Genomic DNA, 18,462 nt, shown 5'->3' with positions numbered 1-18,462 from the left:
ATGACACTCAGCGTTTTACGGCTTACTTTATTCCTTTGACCTCAGATCAATAACTGTTCTACATCAACACTGGGTGACTCAGAAATTCCACACTTAGTCATTTATCTTATGAAATGCGTCAGAGACGCCACCGAGGCTTACATGGGAGACAGTTACCCCCACGACTATTTATAGCTGTGCTAATGAATATGGCAGCCACCAACCACAAGTTGCCATTTAATGAAAAGTAGTTACAATGAAATAAAAGCTTTCTCAGTGGCACCAGGCCTATTTCAAGTGCTCAGCGGTCCCCCGTAGCCAGTAGCTACGACATCGAACAGCACAAACACGATTCTGTCATGCAGGAAGTTCTGTTGGACAACATTGGTTTATAGGAGCAAAGCAATAGAAACCATTGAGATACTCCACAAAAGGAGCACATCTAAGGTAAGGTATTACTTTATTCTCAAGATACATGATTTACATTTATGTTAAATGTTCTGTCTTTTTAAATTATTATATATGTGTGTAATATACATAATTACATATATAAACAGTATAAAGGCTATTTAGTGAGAGGGAGAAATGTTCATGACAAAATATTGAATGCTTGAAGCCATTTATAATGTCATCTCAGTTTTGGCATTGAAATTATCTATTATCTATAGAGAGAAGGAAAGTTGAAAGGAAATATACCAAAATGTCTCTGGGCATTTTGGTGTAATTTTAAAAAATAATTATATAAATCAAAATGTTACCAGGGTGTCAGCACTGTGAATGATTTTTACTTCCTTTTAAGCTTCTTTTCATACTGAATAGCTTTTCAAAATAAATGCACTTTTTTACAATGAGAAAAAATAAAACTTTTCATTTATAAAACAGCGAAGTTCATACAGAATAATTCTGGATTGCCCTATCCTGTGAGATTTCCTCTTCTGTTTATTTCTCCTTCCTTCATCAGAGTAAGGGGCTGTGAGGTCATCTTGCTCATAGTACGTGGTGGTAGATGCTATTTGTTGATGAACTAAATCAAGCAGGAAGACAAAAGCCTTTTAGAAAAAAAAAAAAGCACTTGGCAATCTGCACCTGAGAAATTGGGTTTCAGGTTTTACTTAATTTTAATTAATTTTTTAAAACCTCACCTAATTCCAAAACAAAATAATGTCTGAGGGGCCAGCACTGTGGCATAGTGGGCTAAGCCTCTGTCTGTGGTGTGACCGTCCCCTGTGGGTGTCAGTTCCTGTCCCAGCTGCTCCTCTTTGGATCCAGCTCTCTGCTATGGCCTGGGAAAGCAGTGGAAGATGGCCCAAGTGCTTGGGCCCCTGCACCCGTGTGGGAGACCTGGAAGAAGCTCCTGGTTCTTAGCTTCGGATCAGCTTAGCTCTGGTCATTGTGGCCATTTGGGGAGTGAACCAACAGATGGAAGACCTCTCTCCTTGCCTCCCTCTTTCTGTCTATAACTACATCTCAATTAAATAAAATCTTTAATGAAAAAGTGTCTGAATCCATCTGTAAAGTTCAAGTAATGAATGGGGGTTGGCAACCTTGTCTGTAAAGGGCCGGAGAGTAAATATTTTTGGTTTTGCAGCCAATATCGTCTCCGTTGCAAGCACTCGGCTCTGCTGTCACAGCATGAAAGCAGCCACGGACGGCACTCAGATAAGTGAGTAGGGCTGTGTTCTAGTAAACCTTTATTTACGGATGCTGAAACACGGATTTATACAGGTTCCACTGTCACCGAGTGCTATGCTTGTTTTTTTTTTTTTTAACCATTTGAACTCTAAAAGCCATATGTAGCTTGTATGCCGTATACAAAAATAGGCAGTGATGGGCCAGATGTGGCCCAAGAGCAGTTTCCCAGCCCCTGTCACAGATAACAGAGCCCTGCGCCTCACAGCGGCAGACGCTGAGGGGCAGCAGGGTGCGCTGTCTCCCGCAGCGTGACAGCTGCTCCGTGGCAAGTGGGGGCCAGGAATCAGGACTCCTCACACTCAACCCACTGGGCTTTCCTCCTCACCACACACAGACCTCAGAGGAGAAAATCAAGACCCTCCATCCTGACCTTCCACACACAACTGAATGAAGCCACCTAGTCCAATTTCCAGAAGACTGTCTCCATGGGGATTAATAGAAAACGCTAGTCCGACAGAATCTAATCAATGTGATCTCTGAAGACGAGGGTGGAAACTTCTGGTTAGTATTTGCCTTCCTTGTAAACTTCCACTGTATGCATTCTCAAGATGGGCGAGTCTGCCTCGGACGATTTGGGCTGTTTTGGCACAAATGATCAAGCTAGGGACGTAATTATTACCAGGTCCCTAATCAATTTACTTTGCACACCAAAAAGCACCATAGTTAAAATAAACCAGAGGCTTCTCACCAAGGTAGGAGACGCCTTCTTCCGGAGAGATGGTGCCATACTTGACCATCATCTTCACAAAGTCAATGAGTGTCTTCATGATAGTGATCAGTGTTTCTTTCTCTTTCGCCTCCTTTTCTGTATGAAAGGACAAAAGGACTTAAGGACAACTAGTGGAGTGCAGCTTCTTCGTTCAATGCCAATACATGAACGCCATGCATCTTATTAAAATATTTATTATTATCTTATTAAAATATTTCTCCCTACATTGATAGCTAAAACCACACATATTTAATTTTTGAAAAATCAATGACTTAATTGGGACTAAGGGACAATGTCCTGCTATACTGAACTTTACAAAAATGCGAAACTACAACTTCTCTAACAAGGTTTACATATTTTACTAATAGAGAATGATGAAGGCATTTCACCCTGAGACAACATGAACCCAAGAGGGAGGGTGGAAGATTGGCCAAGCTGACAACTTTCCTCTACTCAGGCAGTAGGTCTTTGAGAGTCGGGACCACCTGCATACACTCACTAAAGTTGATTTTCTTAATGGGAAATAAGAACACACATGTATTTTTATTTTTAAAATGCAAGACTAATAATTTTGGCAGTAGTATATGTTGCTTGTTACCTTCTATTTTTCTTGCAAGGATGCATGCATACAAGAAAACTACTCCGAGGGTATAGAAGTTTACCAAAGTGCAAAGTACCGTTCTCCTCCTCAGCCCACACCCCGACTCTCAGTCCCTGTAGGAACCACTGACAGCTCCTTGTGCTGTGTTTGACGGATTCTGCAGCTTGATGGGACAAGGTGGTCCCTGACAGCACAGTCGCTCAGTAGATGTATTCATTCTAAGACCAGAAGAAAATGTATTCCCATTTTGCAAGAAAAGAAAAGCAAACCAAGATGCTAGGATGAGCTCTCTATTCTTAGCTGCTGGGAAGGATTTTCTCCAAGCACACCCAGGCTTTGCCTCTCCTGCACTTCCTCACCACCGATGTGGCTGGCAGCAGCCCTCTGTCTACACTTCCTGGCTGATGGGGATTTGGAATCTTTCTTCTTCCCACCTGCCTGCTCCGCAGACTCAAACCAGCCCCAGCCTGGCTCTTCCAAGATCCATACTGAGGAGGAGGGAGGGAGTGCCACTGCTAGTTCTCACACTGAGCCACATTCACAGCTCAGTGTTGCTGGGTTTTTTTCCTTCAAACTTATTTATTGAAATCGACAGATAAAATTGTAGGTATTTATCACATACAACATGATGCCTTGAAGCACATATACATTGTGAAATTAACATACGCATCACCTCACGTAATTATCACATTTGTGGTGAGGACTTAACACCTACTATCCCTAAAACTCCTCCAGAATGGGAGCTTTGGAGGGGGTCTGGAGAGGTGTGGATCAACAGAGGTGACATCTGGCTTTCCAGCCAGTTTATCATTCCTCAGTCAGTTCAGACTAGGTGAGAAAGACAGGTACTGTACAAGCAAAGACCTCAGTATATGTATCTAAGGGAAAATTCTAGAAAAATAATGGCAAAAAGAAATTGGGTGAAAGAAATTCAAAGATAAAAATAAACAAAGAACATCCCATATGTTGGGATTTTAAAATACCACAAAAATCACAGGTTCGGAGGGAGCAAAAGTAGAAGTTATGATGGCAGCAGGAGATCCTGGTTAGTTGCTCAAGGTCAAGTGCATGGAAGTATCTGGAACAGCACTGATGCTCTTCACTGAGAGGAGTGAGTCACCAGGATGACGGGGATTCTGAGCTGGGCGTCTGCCAGCCAGCAGGGCAAGAGGGCTCAGAATGGACCTCTGGGACGTGCAAGCCCTGCCAAGGCCAGCAGGGGGCCGGCGCCATCTGGCCACGGTCTGCAATTGAAGGACAAGGGATTTCTCCAGAAACGAAAGTGCACCCACTCCAAGGTCACTTCTAGGAGGTAACCAGCGACAGTTACAGAAATCTTATGCAAATGTTCAATCTGGGACTGAGTCTTCGACTGGGGAGAAGAAAAGCCGCGAAGGCAGTGCAAGGACCTGTCTGAACAACAGCCACAGAAGTGGTGCACATTTCATTATTATCCTCTCTGCAGATTAACCAAAACTTCGCAAAACTGAAATCCTGTTAGCTCAGTGCACATCTGAGAAGACATCAGGACACACAGAGGATTTTGTTTTCAAAAAACCAAATTATTTTCTTAGAATGTTGTGGGCTCTAGGTCTCCTTTTGTCCAATGTCCTTCATTTTAACTCATTTGAAGGTGGAAACTGAAAATATCTATACAGTAATGTACTGAAAAATCTAAAGAGGATAGATTAGTTTCCACACATAAGAGAGAAAATGAATAGACTAAAATAAAGGTTTGTTGCAAATGGAAGGATTTGCTTCCTCTTTTTGCAACAATGTGGATGAACCTAGAAGACATTACTCTTAAGTGTGATAATCCAGACACAAAGAGAAAACTACTGTGGACTTTAAAACAGTCAAACTCATAGAATCAGAGTATGCAATGGTGATGGCCATGGGCTGGGGGGAGGGGAGGGAAAGATGGGGAGATGTTGGTCAAAGGTCCAAAGTTGCACTTATGTAAGATGAAGGAGTTCTGGAGGCTGCAGGCTACGGTAACTGCACTTAACAGTACCGTAGAGGGGGCCGACATTGTGCAGCAGTGGGTTAAGCTTCCACCTGTGAGGTCACATCCCATATCAGCATGCCAGTTTGAGTCCTACCTGCTCTGTTTCTGGTCCAGCTCTCTGCTAATGTTCCTGGGAAGGCAGCAGAAGATGGCCCAAGCATTTGGGCCTTGCCACCTACATGGGAGACTCAGAAGGAGTTTTGGATTCCTGGCTTTGGCCCAGACCAACCCCAGGTCTGTAATCATTTGAGGATTGAACCAGCAGAGGGAAGATCGATCTCTCTCTCTCTCTCTCTATATATATATATATATATAGATAGATAGATAGATAGATAGATCTTCCTCTCTCTCACTCTGACTTTCAAATAAACAAAATTAAAAACACTATTGTACTGTATACTGGAGATTTGATAAGAGGGAAGACCTCAAGTGTTGCTACTGCACACACACACACACAGAGAGACATTAAGAGAGAAAGAAGAAGAAAAACACTAAGTATATGTGGAGATACATATGTTAATCAGCTTGGTTGTAGTGATCATTTCAAAATTTTTACATACATCAAAACATCAACTTGCATACCTCAAATATGTATAATTTTTATTTATCAAGTGTATCTCAAAAAAAGCTGAAAGAAAATAGAGGAGTTGCAGTAAGATTTGAGGTTGGAAGTGAGCATTTAGCCTAGGCATGTCCCACATTGGAGCGCCTGGGTTTGAATTCAGCTTTGGCTCTTGACTCTAGCTCCCTGCTAATGCAGACCCTGGGTGGAAGTGGTGATGGTTTAAGGGATTGAATTCCTGCCACTATGTGCAAGACCTGGACTGAGATCCTGGCTCCCAGCCATTGTAGACATTCAGGGAGTGAATTCACAGATAGGAATTCTTTCTTTCTCCTTCTCCCTCCTTTCCTCCCTCCCTCCCTCCCTCCCTCCCTCTCTCTCTTTCTCTCTCTCCCACCCTCCCTCTCTCTCTCTAAAATAATTAAATATTAAAAAAAAAAAAAAGAGTTGAGGCTGAACTGCTGAGTGAGGGCAGGAATACTGTCTGATTCATTTTCAAACCCACACAGGTTCTCTCCAGTACCTCGTATGCAGCTACAGCAGATGTTCAATAACTGTTTGTTGAACAAATAAACGAGCCCTCTGTAACAAGATGATTGAATTATCCAGTAGCGCCACCTTTCCTGATTGCCTTTTCAAAATATTTTCATTACTAGTACACTTCTTTTGGAAAAAAAAAAAAAAAACCCTAAGTGACCAATTTTTTCCAAGCCAACATTGATGTCATTGTGGATTGCATTTGGAAATAGAAAACAGGAAGAAAAAAGCCCACCCACACATTTCCTAGAATGACTTTCTCCATTCCACACGATGAGAAAGCACAGTGCTAACCTGAATCAATACTTTTCAGCAGTGCATAGAAGTTTGGGAAATACTGGAGCTCCTCAAAGCTGTCTTCACTGTAGGTTTTAGTCCTCCTTTCCAAGCCATTCGTCAGGGTTAACGTGTTAGATACGGTTTCATCATTTTCCACATTAGTCAGATCATCTTGAATTGCTGCCATTGGAGTCTCCATTGAGGGGGTGGTCAATAAAAAAAAAAAAATAAGCTTTTGTTAGGACTAAGGAAACTCCAGCTCCATTCTTCCCTTCGTGGAGCCCTTACACGTGAAATATGAGAGTTCCTCCTGCTTCGCAGCTCCTGCAGGTTCAAACCCTTTTCTAGACGTGCGTGCATCTTGGCACAGGGAAAGGTCCCTGGGACTCAGGGGGAGGTGCTGCACTTCAAGACGGGCTCCCATCGAGGGGACAGCAGTCAGGGCACTCCTGGTTCCTGCTCTGTTCACTTTCCCCTCTGTGAGTTCCCCAAAATCTCGCCTTAAAAACCTGCCTTTCACTGAGGAACGGGGCTCTGAGTTCCAGAACCTGCCAGGGGGAACAGTGCCGAGCCACGGGGACATCTGTCAGACTGACTAACAGTAGCACAGCAGTCACACCCGGGAATCCCTAACTAGCAAGATTCTTCCTCATAGGTCTGCCTTTCTCCAGGGCTCCCCATTTTGGTAAACGTCCCCTCTCCATGCAGCAGACCAGACCGAAGTCGCAGAGCCTTTTCTTGACTCTTCGTTCTTCCCCCATCCGATCCATCAGTTCTGCCTTGTTGGCCTATTTTCCAATTTCATATCAGCTCTATACATTTCTCCCTTTCTCCACTACCCCACTTCAGTACCAACAGCCACCACATCTAAGTGGTACAACACTCACTTCCCATCTATTCCCAACATGCATTTTCCACAGTGTACCCAGAGTTATCTTTTTAACAATATGATCATCTCCTTTGCTTCAAACCCTTCAAAACCATGGGTTTTCCCATGGTTCTTAGAACCTAACCCATAAGGCTCTTCATGGTCTGGCCTGGGTCCACCTCTCACTCTCTTGTCTCCCTGTTCTCTTTTCAAGGCACACTGCCCTTGTTTCAGCTGCTTGTTTTCTCCACATCACCTTCTCTACAAGCTGCCTCTCATGGTCACAATCTAACTCTTCTTCGACATGGAGTTCTCACCTCAAGTTACTTTCTCAGGGAAACCTCCCCAAGCCTAAGTCCAGGACAAGTTCCTTTTTATGATGTCTCATAGAACAATGTTTCTTTCCCCAGAGCACTTAAAGCAGTTGTAATTAAAACCATTTGAAAACCATTTACCTCTTCTACTAGATTTTAACCTTCACGGGAGCAAGGATTGTAGCTTTTTAAATAAACATGGTATTCCCAGTGCTTGGTGCATAGTTGGTACTCAATAAATATTTGTCAAGAGAATATTTCATTTGCACTGATGCATTTAGATAATGTGAGTGAACACTTCAATATATGAACATTTTAGAGATGGGAGAGTAAGAAGTACATATGGAGATAAAGGACATGAAAATAGTTATCTCGGGGCCAGTGCTGTAGCATAGAGGGTAAAGCTGCTGCCTGCAGTTAAAGTCCTGGCTGCTCCACTTCTGATCCAGCTCTCTGCTATGGCCTGGGAAAGCAGTAAAAGATGGCCCAAATCCTTGGGCCCCTGCACCCGTGTGGGAGACCTGGAAGAAGCTCCTGGCTCCTAATTTCAGATCGATTCAGCTCTGGCCATTGCAGTCATTTGGGGAGTGAAGCAGTGGATGAAGACCAATCTCTCTGTCTCTCTGTAACTCTGCCTTCAAATAAAATAAATAAATCTTTAAAAAAAGAAAATAGGTACTCCAGTTTCAGTGCATATCAGCACGCATGAATGAAAAACATGAATTTTTTGATCAATCTAAAAAGATTTTTCAAATGGGTGGATCTTCAAAAGCTACTTTATTATTATTATTTTTAATTTTATTTATTTTTTATTTTTTGACAGGCAGAGTGGACAGTGAGAGAGAGAGAGAGAGACAGAGAGAAAGGTCTTCCTTTTGCCGTTGGTTCACCCTCCAATGGCCGCTGCAGCCGGCGTGCTGCGGCCGGCGCACCGCGCTGATCTGAAGCCGGGAGCCAGGTACTTCTCCTGGTCTCCCATGGGGTGCAGGGCCCAAGCACTTGGGCCATCCTCCACTGCACTCCAGGGCCACAGCAGAGAGCTGGCCTGGAAGAGGGGCAACGGGGACAGAATCTGGCGCCCCAACTGGGACTAGAACCCGGTGTGCCGGCGCCGCAAGGCGGAGGATTAGCCTATTGAGCTGCGGCACCAGCCCAAAGCTATTTTAAAAGATATCAGCAAGAGGAGATTTGAAGTTGGGAAAGGAAAGGAGACTTAAAAAAAAAAAAAAATCCAGACCCAAATTTTGTTTGCCAATCTCTCTAAAACAGAGCCATCAGCCAATATATATCCTTTTCTAGGGTGTGATCTTGTTATTTCACATAATATTATGTGTTATATTCCTGAGTAGCATCACATAAGATATAACCTTTACATACAGCATGGCATGTAATCTTCAACATTCTATCAACAGATAGACTGTTGGAGATGTGGAGCCATGGAATTAGGTGCTCTGGTGAAGAAAATCAAAGGCAAGGTGAGAAGTCCGGTATCCTCCCACTGTCAGCTTCATCTAGCATTTTAAAGAGAAATCAAGAAGAGGAGAAAGATCTCAGTAGTTTGGTTGAGGCCAAGTAAAAAATAGAGAGGCAAGGGGAGGGAACATGTGTGACCAGTCTGGGTAAAGGATGACACACGGGCTTCCAGATCACGGGAAGGGGAAGGAGCAGGTGGAAGAGTGTAGCCTAGAACCAAGAGGCAGCCTCTGGCAAAGAGCCAAGGGGATACCGGCGCTGCCGCAGCACAGCATCCACTCCACCTGTCACTTGTCTGAGGGCTTGGGAGCAGATGATGACAACCATGAGCAGGAGTCAGAAACCAACGGGGCTGCGAGACACTTGGTTACAGTGCACTGGGACTGTACGAAGAGCTTGCAAGGGTGTGATTTTGTTATTTCACATAATACTATGTGTTATTTTCCTGAGTAGCATCACATAAGGTATAACCTTTACATACAGCATGGCATGTAATCTGCAAGTTATTTTTGAAGTAGGGTTCATTTAAATTTTTTACCTTCTGGGTACATATTATTATGAGTTATTTTACTGAGTAGCATCACATAAGGTGTAGCCTTTACACACGGTGTAGCATTTTTAAGTTATTTTCAAAGTAGGGTTCATTGAAATTCTTTACCTTATGGGTACTTTATGTATATGTATTTTCAGTGGGCTAAAAATGCCACATACCCCAAATCTTCTTTGGTATCAAATCAATACAGATATAGAGACACACCTATGCATGTGTGCACGTACACACACACACACACCCCTACCTCTCTCTCACATACACACACACACAAACACACATACATACCACTTTCTCTGGTATTTTTCCAGCCTCATTCTCAGTCCTGCTTGTGGGTTTATTGAGCTCCTCCTCATAATTGTTGGCTTCCTTTGAAATCAATTGTTGTAAAGCCTCTGCTACTTCATCTTCCAGGGTGTGTGCCTGGCTTTCTGTGATCTGTTATAAAGAAGCAAAACATATGTAATGACCACTATTCCCGTGCTGGTCATTTTTAAAATGTACTTTTTACATTGCACTTAAAAATGGTGTAGTTGAACACATGTGTTTAAAGGAGGAATCTTCTGAGCCCTCTTTGTGGACCGCCCTTCCTGTGCCTCTACTGCAGGCTTATGCTGGCTGTTTCTGGTGACTGCCTGTTCCTCCCAAGAGATGTGTCAGGGCCCACCATGCAAGCTGTCAGTCCTGTCTGCTGAAGCCCATAGAACATGTATGCTGCGGAACACCTTGAGAAGTGCCTGTCTACAGCTGTGGTGCACAATCAGGTAACCTGTGAAGCCTGCAGAGTTGGTGCCTTGAGAAAGGCTGCAGGGCCGTGTCAGGGCTCAGGAGCCGAGCAGAGGAGGGGTCACACTGGATCCCCCCAAATGGCTGCTATGGCGGGCACAGTGCGTCAGCACAGATCTGAAGCCAGGAGCCAGGTGCTTCCTCCTGGTCTCCCATGTGGGTGCAGGGCCCAAGCGCTTGGGCCATCCTCCACTGCCTTCCCGGGCCACAGCAGAGAGCTGGACTGGAAGAGGAGCAACCGGGACAGAATCTGGCACCCCAACCAGGACTAGAACCCGGGGTGCCGGCGCCACAGGCGGAGGATTAGCCTATTGAGCCGCAGCGCCCACCCTAGCTATCCTTCTAAGCTCATTGCCAACATCTTGCTCTGCAGTCTTTCCTTGCTGTCAGTGGAATCTAAGCCACTCTCTGGCACACTGAATTACTCTTATGGTTCCCAAGGAGCTGGCATTATAGGTGTGCGTACACCTGTCTACTTCTCCTGACAGACTATAAACTCCACGAGAGACAGCATTGTGCCTTGTACAATGCTTCCTGGCAAACTCCAAACCATGCAGAGAATTTGGTTTGTTCTCATGCATACAACTTACAAGGCCAAGATTCAGGAGTTTGGAAACAATCCTGTCAAACACTCCTCTGTCATTTTCCTCGTAAATCCTGGTAGCGATCTTGTGGACAATATCTTCAGCAGTTAAAGGAGTTCCATCCAGCTGATGAAGGCCGTCTGGATCATCTAGACAGAGCAACCACAATTTCACATCATAGTGGTTCAGCATCAGATGCTATTTATAATCCACACTTGCCTTTTGTATACTTAGATATCTTTGAGCTAATTACGGGATTCTTGGCTCACACACACCCTTGGTCTGAAATAAAACTGACTCTGAGTACCTAGGACAATAATGGAAATTCTAAAAGCTCATTTGACTAAGAACAAAAAATTCTCTCCATTTGCCATTGTCACTAATAATACAAACATAACACTTTATTTACATAGTATACCATATACATATACTATGCACACCTCTATAGAACACATAATTTGATATTTTATTTCTAAACTGGCAGTAACTTGGTATCAACCCCGCATGTCTGCTCTTAGCAGGCAAATTCTTGGGCTAGAGGTGGGGAAACTTGTCTTGCATCCAGCATCAGACTGTGTACCGAAGATTTTATGATTTGTTTGGAACAAATATTTACTTCTAATTTAGCATGTATCAGAGTGCCTTTGTATAAGGCAGCTTCATAAACCTTACTCTCCAGAGAGGAGGGAATGTATTTTATGTACATGAAATTAAAACTTTCACAATGTGGCAACAAATCTGCACAAAGCAATATGTAAATCTCAGCAGGGGCAGTGTGCACACATGTATCCCTGACCTTCCCAGCAATGCTTTGGGCCGTCAGGGTCCATCCTGAGGCCAAGGTTCGTTGAAATGAAGCTCTGCACCACATCCACAGAGAACTGCCAGGAATCTGTTCGTCTCCCCGATCCACTCCACAAATTCACAAGGCATTTAATGCCGTCACTTCTAGGCAGACTGGATTTGCATTTTGAAATAAAGGAAGTGCAATTATCTTGCAGAGAAAATGGAAATTGAATCCCTAGCCAGAATTTGCTCAAGCAATCCTCATCATATTCACTCAAAGAAAAGGAGCCCAGTGTTTCTATTCTGATTCTGCCCTTTGCTTTCATGCCTTCTGGGGATTCAATAAGGGATTTTTCTGTGGCCTTTCGTCTAGATCTACAGAGATGAGGTATATGCAACCCAAGATACATGCAGAACAGCTCCTTCTTGTTTCGAAAAAAGCTAAGGAAATGAGGGCGGTGACTACCTACACAGGACTGGAAGTTCTCTGTCAGTACATAATTCCTGAGCTGTCGGCCAACCCACAAACGGGGAGCCCTTTGAGCCCTGAGTACCAGGGTGACAGAGGAGCAGGAAAAAAAAGAAAGAAAAAAAACCTACATACAATCAGTTCACCTCTTGGCTAGCTAAAAATTGGGGTCATCGTCCATTTTTCAGTGGCAGCAGAGGCTCATGACCGTGTATGTATTTGCGAGTCGCGGGCCAGGCTCTCGGGTGTATGTGCAGCAGAAACTGCCCTGTCTTAGAGATATGGGAGCACTCATCTCCCTCCCCACTCACCCCTCAGGAACAACACTGGTTGCCTGCTGGAGCCGGAAAATAACGGAGATGACTGTTTTTGGGTTCATTTGCTTCACAACAGGGAGAGTGCTAGTAACTGGCTGAAGAAATCGCCTCCTTTGTCTACTGCACTGCTGTATTCTTTTGAGCCAGGAGCTTGGGTCTTCTCTAGCAGGTCTTTGCTAGATGGGGTTAACAGTGGAGCACTTGGCCATCGCTCCTGACCTTCCACTGGGCTCCCCTGATTCTTTCAAAATGGATACAGTTACTTGCAATGACTCCCCAGCTGCTCAGGAAGAGATGTTTGACCTGTTGACCCGCAGAGGGAAGCCAAACATGAACTCAAAATTTATACCTTTTGTTAAGCAACCACAACATTCTGAGTGGATGTCCAAGGGCCATGTCCCAAGTCATCATCTGCCTAGTTATATTTTGAATCCCTAACATCTATTGTGGTACTAGCATCCAATGTGGCATTCATTTGTTCAATAAATTTTTATTAAAGCCTTAATAAGCATGAGACACTGGAAACATTGTGATGAATAGGTTGGGCATGGTCCCTGACTACACAGAGCTTATTGTCTAGTTCAGAGTCTGGTACATAGTAATTGCACAATAAATGTCTGTTAGGTAAATATACACAGGAGCCCAAAGTACCAGCTCAGCATAGAAACTTGAAATATCCTAAATCATGCACACTGTGGAAAACACTGAATGATGTCCCTTATAGCACAAGCCCATTTGGACATTTCTCTAGCATGATCAGGTCTGGGAGTACACCCTGCTCGAGCTAGTCTCTGTCACCCTCTGATCGGGAATGAAGTTTTCATGCCTCTGATGCCCTATTCACCATAACTCTCCCAGACCCTCTGGTCCCACGATTTCCTGGTAAGAATGGAGACCAGATGCTTACCTATACATCGTTCTCTCCAAGAACATTAGCTCAGTTTCAGGTTGTTCAACTTAGTGGCCAAATCCCAAACAGACCTGAGTCTCTACCTGCACATATGATCCATCTGACCAATGCAGTCAAACATCAGACCTTTTAAATGTATTAAATCAAATGGTCAACTCCATCAAAACATTTGAATCTGCTTAGTATGCAGTTCTGCTCAGTGTCTATTTATTTCAGTCCAAATATTTTAGGTCAAAAGTAGAACACAAGATTTTTAAAACTTGCCCTTAATAGCCTGGAATAGGATGTGTGGTGTGTCCAAATATAAAGCATTGCCCCCAGTCCACCCCACAGATGCACACCACACTTCTGAACTCTCCCCAGGCTATACTGGCCTATGAAAGTTTCACTTAATTGGCAGTTGCTTTCTGGCAGAGAGAATCAGCAGGATTGTCTTGTTGCCATGAGACAGAAAAGAGACAGAGAAAAAAGGCTGTACCCGCTCCTAAGTGCTGGTCTGCAGAATGGAAAACAAACTCTCTTCCTCAGTGCCCGGGTACAGCAATTCACTTATTCCCTTATGTATTCTTTCATTTGTTCACTGATTCATTCATAAATTCATTCAATGAATTCATAAGTATTCAGGCACGGGGCTACAATGTCTCTGTCCTGGTGAAGTTTTCATTAATTTTGGAGGAGAACATTAATCATAGATAGTCAAGCTTATGAATATAAAATTATAAATTGTATCAACTACCCTGAAGGGAAGAAATGAAGTTTCTATCAGAACATGTGTGCTAGGTGAACCTAGAAATGTAGACAGAACTGCTCCATGCAAGACCATGGAAGCCATACTAAGGATTTTGGTTGTTATCCTAAGAGAAATGGGAATCTACTAAAGAATTCTGTACAAAAGAGTGACATGCTCAAATTTGTGTGCCCAGGGGGGCCGGCGCCGTGGCTCACTTGGTTAATCCTCCGCCTGAGGCGCCGGCACCCCTTATGGGCGCCGGGTTCTTGTCCCGGTTGCTCCTCTTCCAGTCCAGCTCTCTGCTGTGGCCCGGGAAGGCAGTGGAGGATGGCACAAGTGCTTGGGCTCCTGCACCCACATGGGAGACCAGGAAGAAGCACCTGGCTCCTGGCTTCGGAACGGCACAGCGCCAGCCGTAGCGGCCATTTGGGGAGTGAACCAATGGAAGGAAGACCTTTCTCTCTGTCTTTCCCTCTCACTGTCTATAACTCTATCAAAAAAAAAAATTGTGTGTCCAAAAGACCACCCTATTGCCACATGAAGAATGGGTTGGAGAGGGGCAGAGTAGTTGCTGGGAGATCTGTAGAAGATTTTGTTGTACTTCAAGTGATACATATTTGGAGATTGGACAATGGAAGTTATTGGGGATGGAGAGGAAAATTGAGATATACATAGGAAGTAAAATGAATAAAATTTGGTAGATTGGAATTTGAGAGTTGAGGGAAAGGAAGAAGTTAGATTTCTGTCTTGAAAAATTGGATAAATAATAATGCCTTTCCTAAGGAAAGAGTACTTTGAGAGAGCTAAGTTGTGAAGTGGACAGAGACCATGAATTTAATCTTGGACATGTTAAGTATGAGGTGCTTCTGAGACTTCCAAAGGAAGATATTAAGTAGGTAGAAAGATAAATAGGTCTGTAGCTCAGAGAAATCCGGGCTAGTGATATGGGACATCAGGACATAGATGGAAACTGAAGTCACAGAAAAGTCAGAACAACCTAAAGAAAAAGGATATAACCAGGAGAATATTGAAAAGCAAATAATAGATATTTCATCTTTAGGGGGTATTTTATTGATCTAATTATTTGAGAGTTAGAAATTTTTGTACTAATTATTAAAATATATTTAAATGTTAAAATGCATCCAATAAGACAAACTATAAGTAGCAGGTTAAAACTTTTTTTTCAAAACACCAGTAAAGCAACCTTTAAAGGGAAAATAACATTTGGGACTCCATAAAGTTGGGGCTTTGCTCATTAGATTCAGGCTTTATTTCAGTTTTGGAAATGGACAAAAAAAGACTGAATGTGCAAGAGATATTTTTTAAACACAGGACTCTCTCTTAACCATTAATGGAAAATTAGAGAAACTAGGTAGAAAATTTCTTTATCTCTCACTTACCTTGAAATTTCTGATCCAGTCCACTCTTGGTAGAATCATAATCATCAATCAGTCTTCGATTCTTGGTTGAATCAACATCTTCCACATTCAGTTTATTATCAAATGGGGAGCTTCTTTCGGGTTGTCTTTCCTTCCCATTTTTTTCCTTTTCTGTTATTGCTTTTAGTAGGTTCAGGTTATCCACAAAAGAATAATTGCTTTCACCTGGCTTGTTCTCTAGAAGATGAGCCCCAAGCCCAACACAGCCCTTTTAGATAAGATTCTCACAGCTTACATTGTTTAAATTAATATCAATGATTTCTTTTTACCTGGAAGGTTTGCTTTTTTAATCTTGTCTGCTTCTGCTTCAGCAATCTGTGAAACAAACAGGACCTGGTTTTAAGTCATTGTTCCACCATTTACCAAGTATGAGAACCAAACGTTTTTATCTCTGTGGAACTTTAGCTCTCTTGTTTGTAAAAAATAGATCATTCCTGTTTCAAAGCTTTGTTAAAAAGGATTAAATGAGATAAAGAGCAGAGCTCTATAAACGTGAATTTCTTTCTTCTATAATATTCCTGAACAATGACTCTCTGGAAAATTAAGCAGTCTTACAATAGAGTGGATGTGGTGTTGAGCTTATTGAGTTATTGATCAGCTCTATGTTTTATACAGTACTTGGTATACATAACAGTTAGGGCACAGAATTAACCAAAACTAGATTTCCCACTCTAATTTATGCCAATTTACTATTAAGCTACTGAAGTCCATAAATTCCAATTGCTTAAAATATTACAGTATAATTACATTAAATAATAACTAAAGCAAAATAAAATGGCATTTATAGTTTTGCTTTTGACCTACCTGTTCATTCAAAGGTCTTTCTGCACTTAGTTCTCTATTATGTAAAGATTTGTCTAGAATAAACACACACAAATATAAATTTAATACTGCACTGGACAAAATGTCTCTTAGAAAATCTTCAAAAGAAAAGAAAAAATATTAGGAAAGTATTTTTATGAGACAAAGTATATATTAACAAAGATGATCAAGATTATACAATACCAATGATTATCAATGTCGCCTTGTTTATTGGTATTTTCCTGACTTTACAGAATCTAACAGACAGTTCTAACACTTGGCTTACCAGTTCTTCTCAACTATAGGGAGAACATAATTTGGCGTGGTGTTATTGGCACAGTAGGTGTTCTTACATCATTTGCTGCACATGTTATGAATAGAATATCTAAAAAAGATGGTAAGACAACTAGAAAAAAAAAAAAAAAAAAACCCCAAGCCGCTTTAGGTGGAAAAACTCTTTAAACACTGAAATTTTAAAAACAACCCACGTTATCATTCGATCATTTGAAAAGTGAGGGGGAAAAAAATCCGTCTTCTGTCTCTAAATTCAAATTGATTTCTCTGTCAATATGCACGGCTACGATTTGACCAGAAAACGAGGCAAGGAGATTTACAACCAAGCTCTCCCTTCCGCGGCGAAATAACGGGTGGCTGGGAAGAAGACAAGTGTCCGCCTACCTTGGCCGCCTCCCGGTTTGGGGAAAGCCTCAATCGGGCTGCTGTGGAGCACCAACACCAGAATCCAAGTGCCGGTCCAAAAGAACCCCATTCTCTCACGCTCGGCTTCAGAAACCGCCTGGCGCCAGGCTCCCCGAGCTGTAGCTTTTGTTATGAATGAAAAGGAGGAGTAAAAAAACAGGAAGAGGCAGAAGGGCGGGTGCGCGGAGGAAGAGTGACGGCCAATGGAGCTCGGCGCCGCTGCGGAGGGCCGCGGGCGCGCGCCAGCCCTGCCAGCAGGTGGAGGCGAGCGCTGTCCGCCCCGCGGGTGCTGAAGTTCCTGTGACGCGCAGCCAGCCGTGCGGCTGCTAGGGCACAGCTCTACTTTCGCTGGGCCCTGGAGAGGAAGTGAGGAGGGGAGCGCATGCTCCATGCAAGCCAGAGGCGGGACGGGATGGCGTCAGCGACTGCTCTGCTACTCCGATACCCCGGGAAGGGACGGGGGAGGAGCGACGGGCCGGGAGCGTGTTCTCTATGCCGCAGTCCTGGGGGTGCTCCTGCGCCCGGGGTCCGCCGCGTTGCCGTAAACCTGACTTCGTTGTCGTAACCTACCAAATGACCTTTACCGCAGGGTCCGAATGTCTTCTCGGCCCCTACACCTGTTCGGGAGAGTTAGTTAACCTTGTGCAAAGAGTTCTGCTTTGGGGTTCTTCTTCTGCTATATTTGCTCCAGAATCCCTTCTTTCCACTCCACCTCCTGTACTCAAAAGGTAGACATGTTCCCGTTATCCTTGGAAAGGCCCTGCCTTTTGTGATTTGTGTTGATATACCAAGCACCTCCTGATGCTCTCGCAGACGTCTGTCTCAGCTCTTAGGAGTCATTTGAATTGGGAAATTCAAGGAACATTTTTTCCAGAGTCAGCTTGCTGCAACACACTCTCCCTCTCCTGGATGCTGAAACAGAACAAAAAATCGTTGCCTGTTCCCGTAACAGTGAGTATTCTCATCAGTCCTGTGTAGATGACCAGCAAGGGCTGGTTTCATTCTAAGCTTATCCTTTCCTCACAAAGTGAAAACCTCTCCCTTCACACACACACACACACACACACACACACACACACACACACACGCTGCACTTTAGTAAAATTCTTCCCCAGGATTCAATTATGCCTGAGGACCAGGCTCTTCCAGGGGTCGTTCAAGAGAGGGCAGAGTGATGAAAAGCATTTTTTCATCATAACTAAATCTAGAAGATGCTTCTTACATGCTAAGAATTTTCCCGGAAGTCTAAGGTTATTGCAGACAAAGAGCCATCAAAAGATTTTTAAGTGATGAATACAAAAAACACTAATGTGAGCAAGATGCTGAGTGAACTCTGATTTTCAAACAGAGCTTGGACCCTTTCCCCTGG

At 43.4% G+C, this 18,462-nt stretch overlaps 1 protein-coding gene across 1 annotated transcript in view; it reads right to left on the bottom strand.

The window, feature by feature from the left end:
* Positions 1 to 17,322, bottom strand: part of SCG3 (secretogranin III) — a 39,440-nt gene extending 22,118 nt beyond the window's left edge. The window contains exons 1-8 of the mRNA XM_062204775.1: positions 17,073 to 17,322; positions 16,398 to 16,450; positions 15,863 to 15,908; positions 15,555 to 15,770; positions 10,949 to 11,091; positions 9,861 to 10,010; positions 6,383 to 6,560; positions 2,360 to 2,476 (exon numbers count right to left, since the gene is read on the bottom strand). Coding sequence (XP_062060759.1) covers positions 2,360 to 2,476; positions 6,383 to 6,560; positions 9,861 to 10,010; positions 10,949 to 11,091; positions 15,555 to 15,770; positions 15,863 to 15,908; positions 16,398 to 16,450; positions 17,073 to 17,163 — 994 coding nt within the window. The 5' untranslated portion in view covers positions 17,164 to 17,322. The remainder of the gene's footprint in view (positions 1 to 2,359; positions 2,477 to 6,382; positions 6,561 to 9,860; positions 10,011 to 10,948; positions 11,092 to 15,554; positions 15,771 to 15,862; positions 15,909 to 16,397; positions 16,451 to 17,072) is intronic.
* Positions 17,323 to 18,462: the final 1,140 nt, after the last annotated feature.

The sequence above is a fragment of the Lepus europaeus genome, chromosome 11, assembly GCF_033115175.1.
Source record: "Lepus europaeus isolate LE1 chromosome 11, mLepTim1.pri, whole genome shotgun sequence".
In the NCBI taxonomy this organism is placed as follows: domain Eukaryota; kingdom Metazoa; phylum Chordata; class Mammalia; order Lagomorpha; family Leporidae; genus Lepus; species Lepus europaeus.
This window is presented reverse-complemented; position numbering and strand designations above follow the sequence as displayed.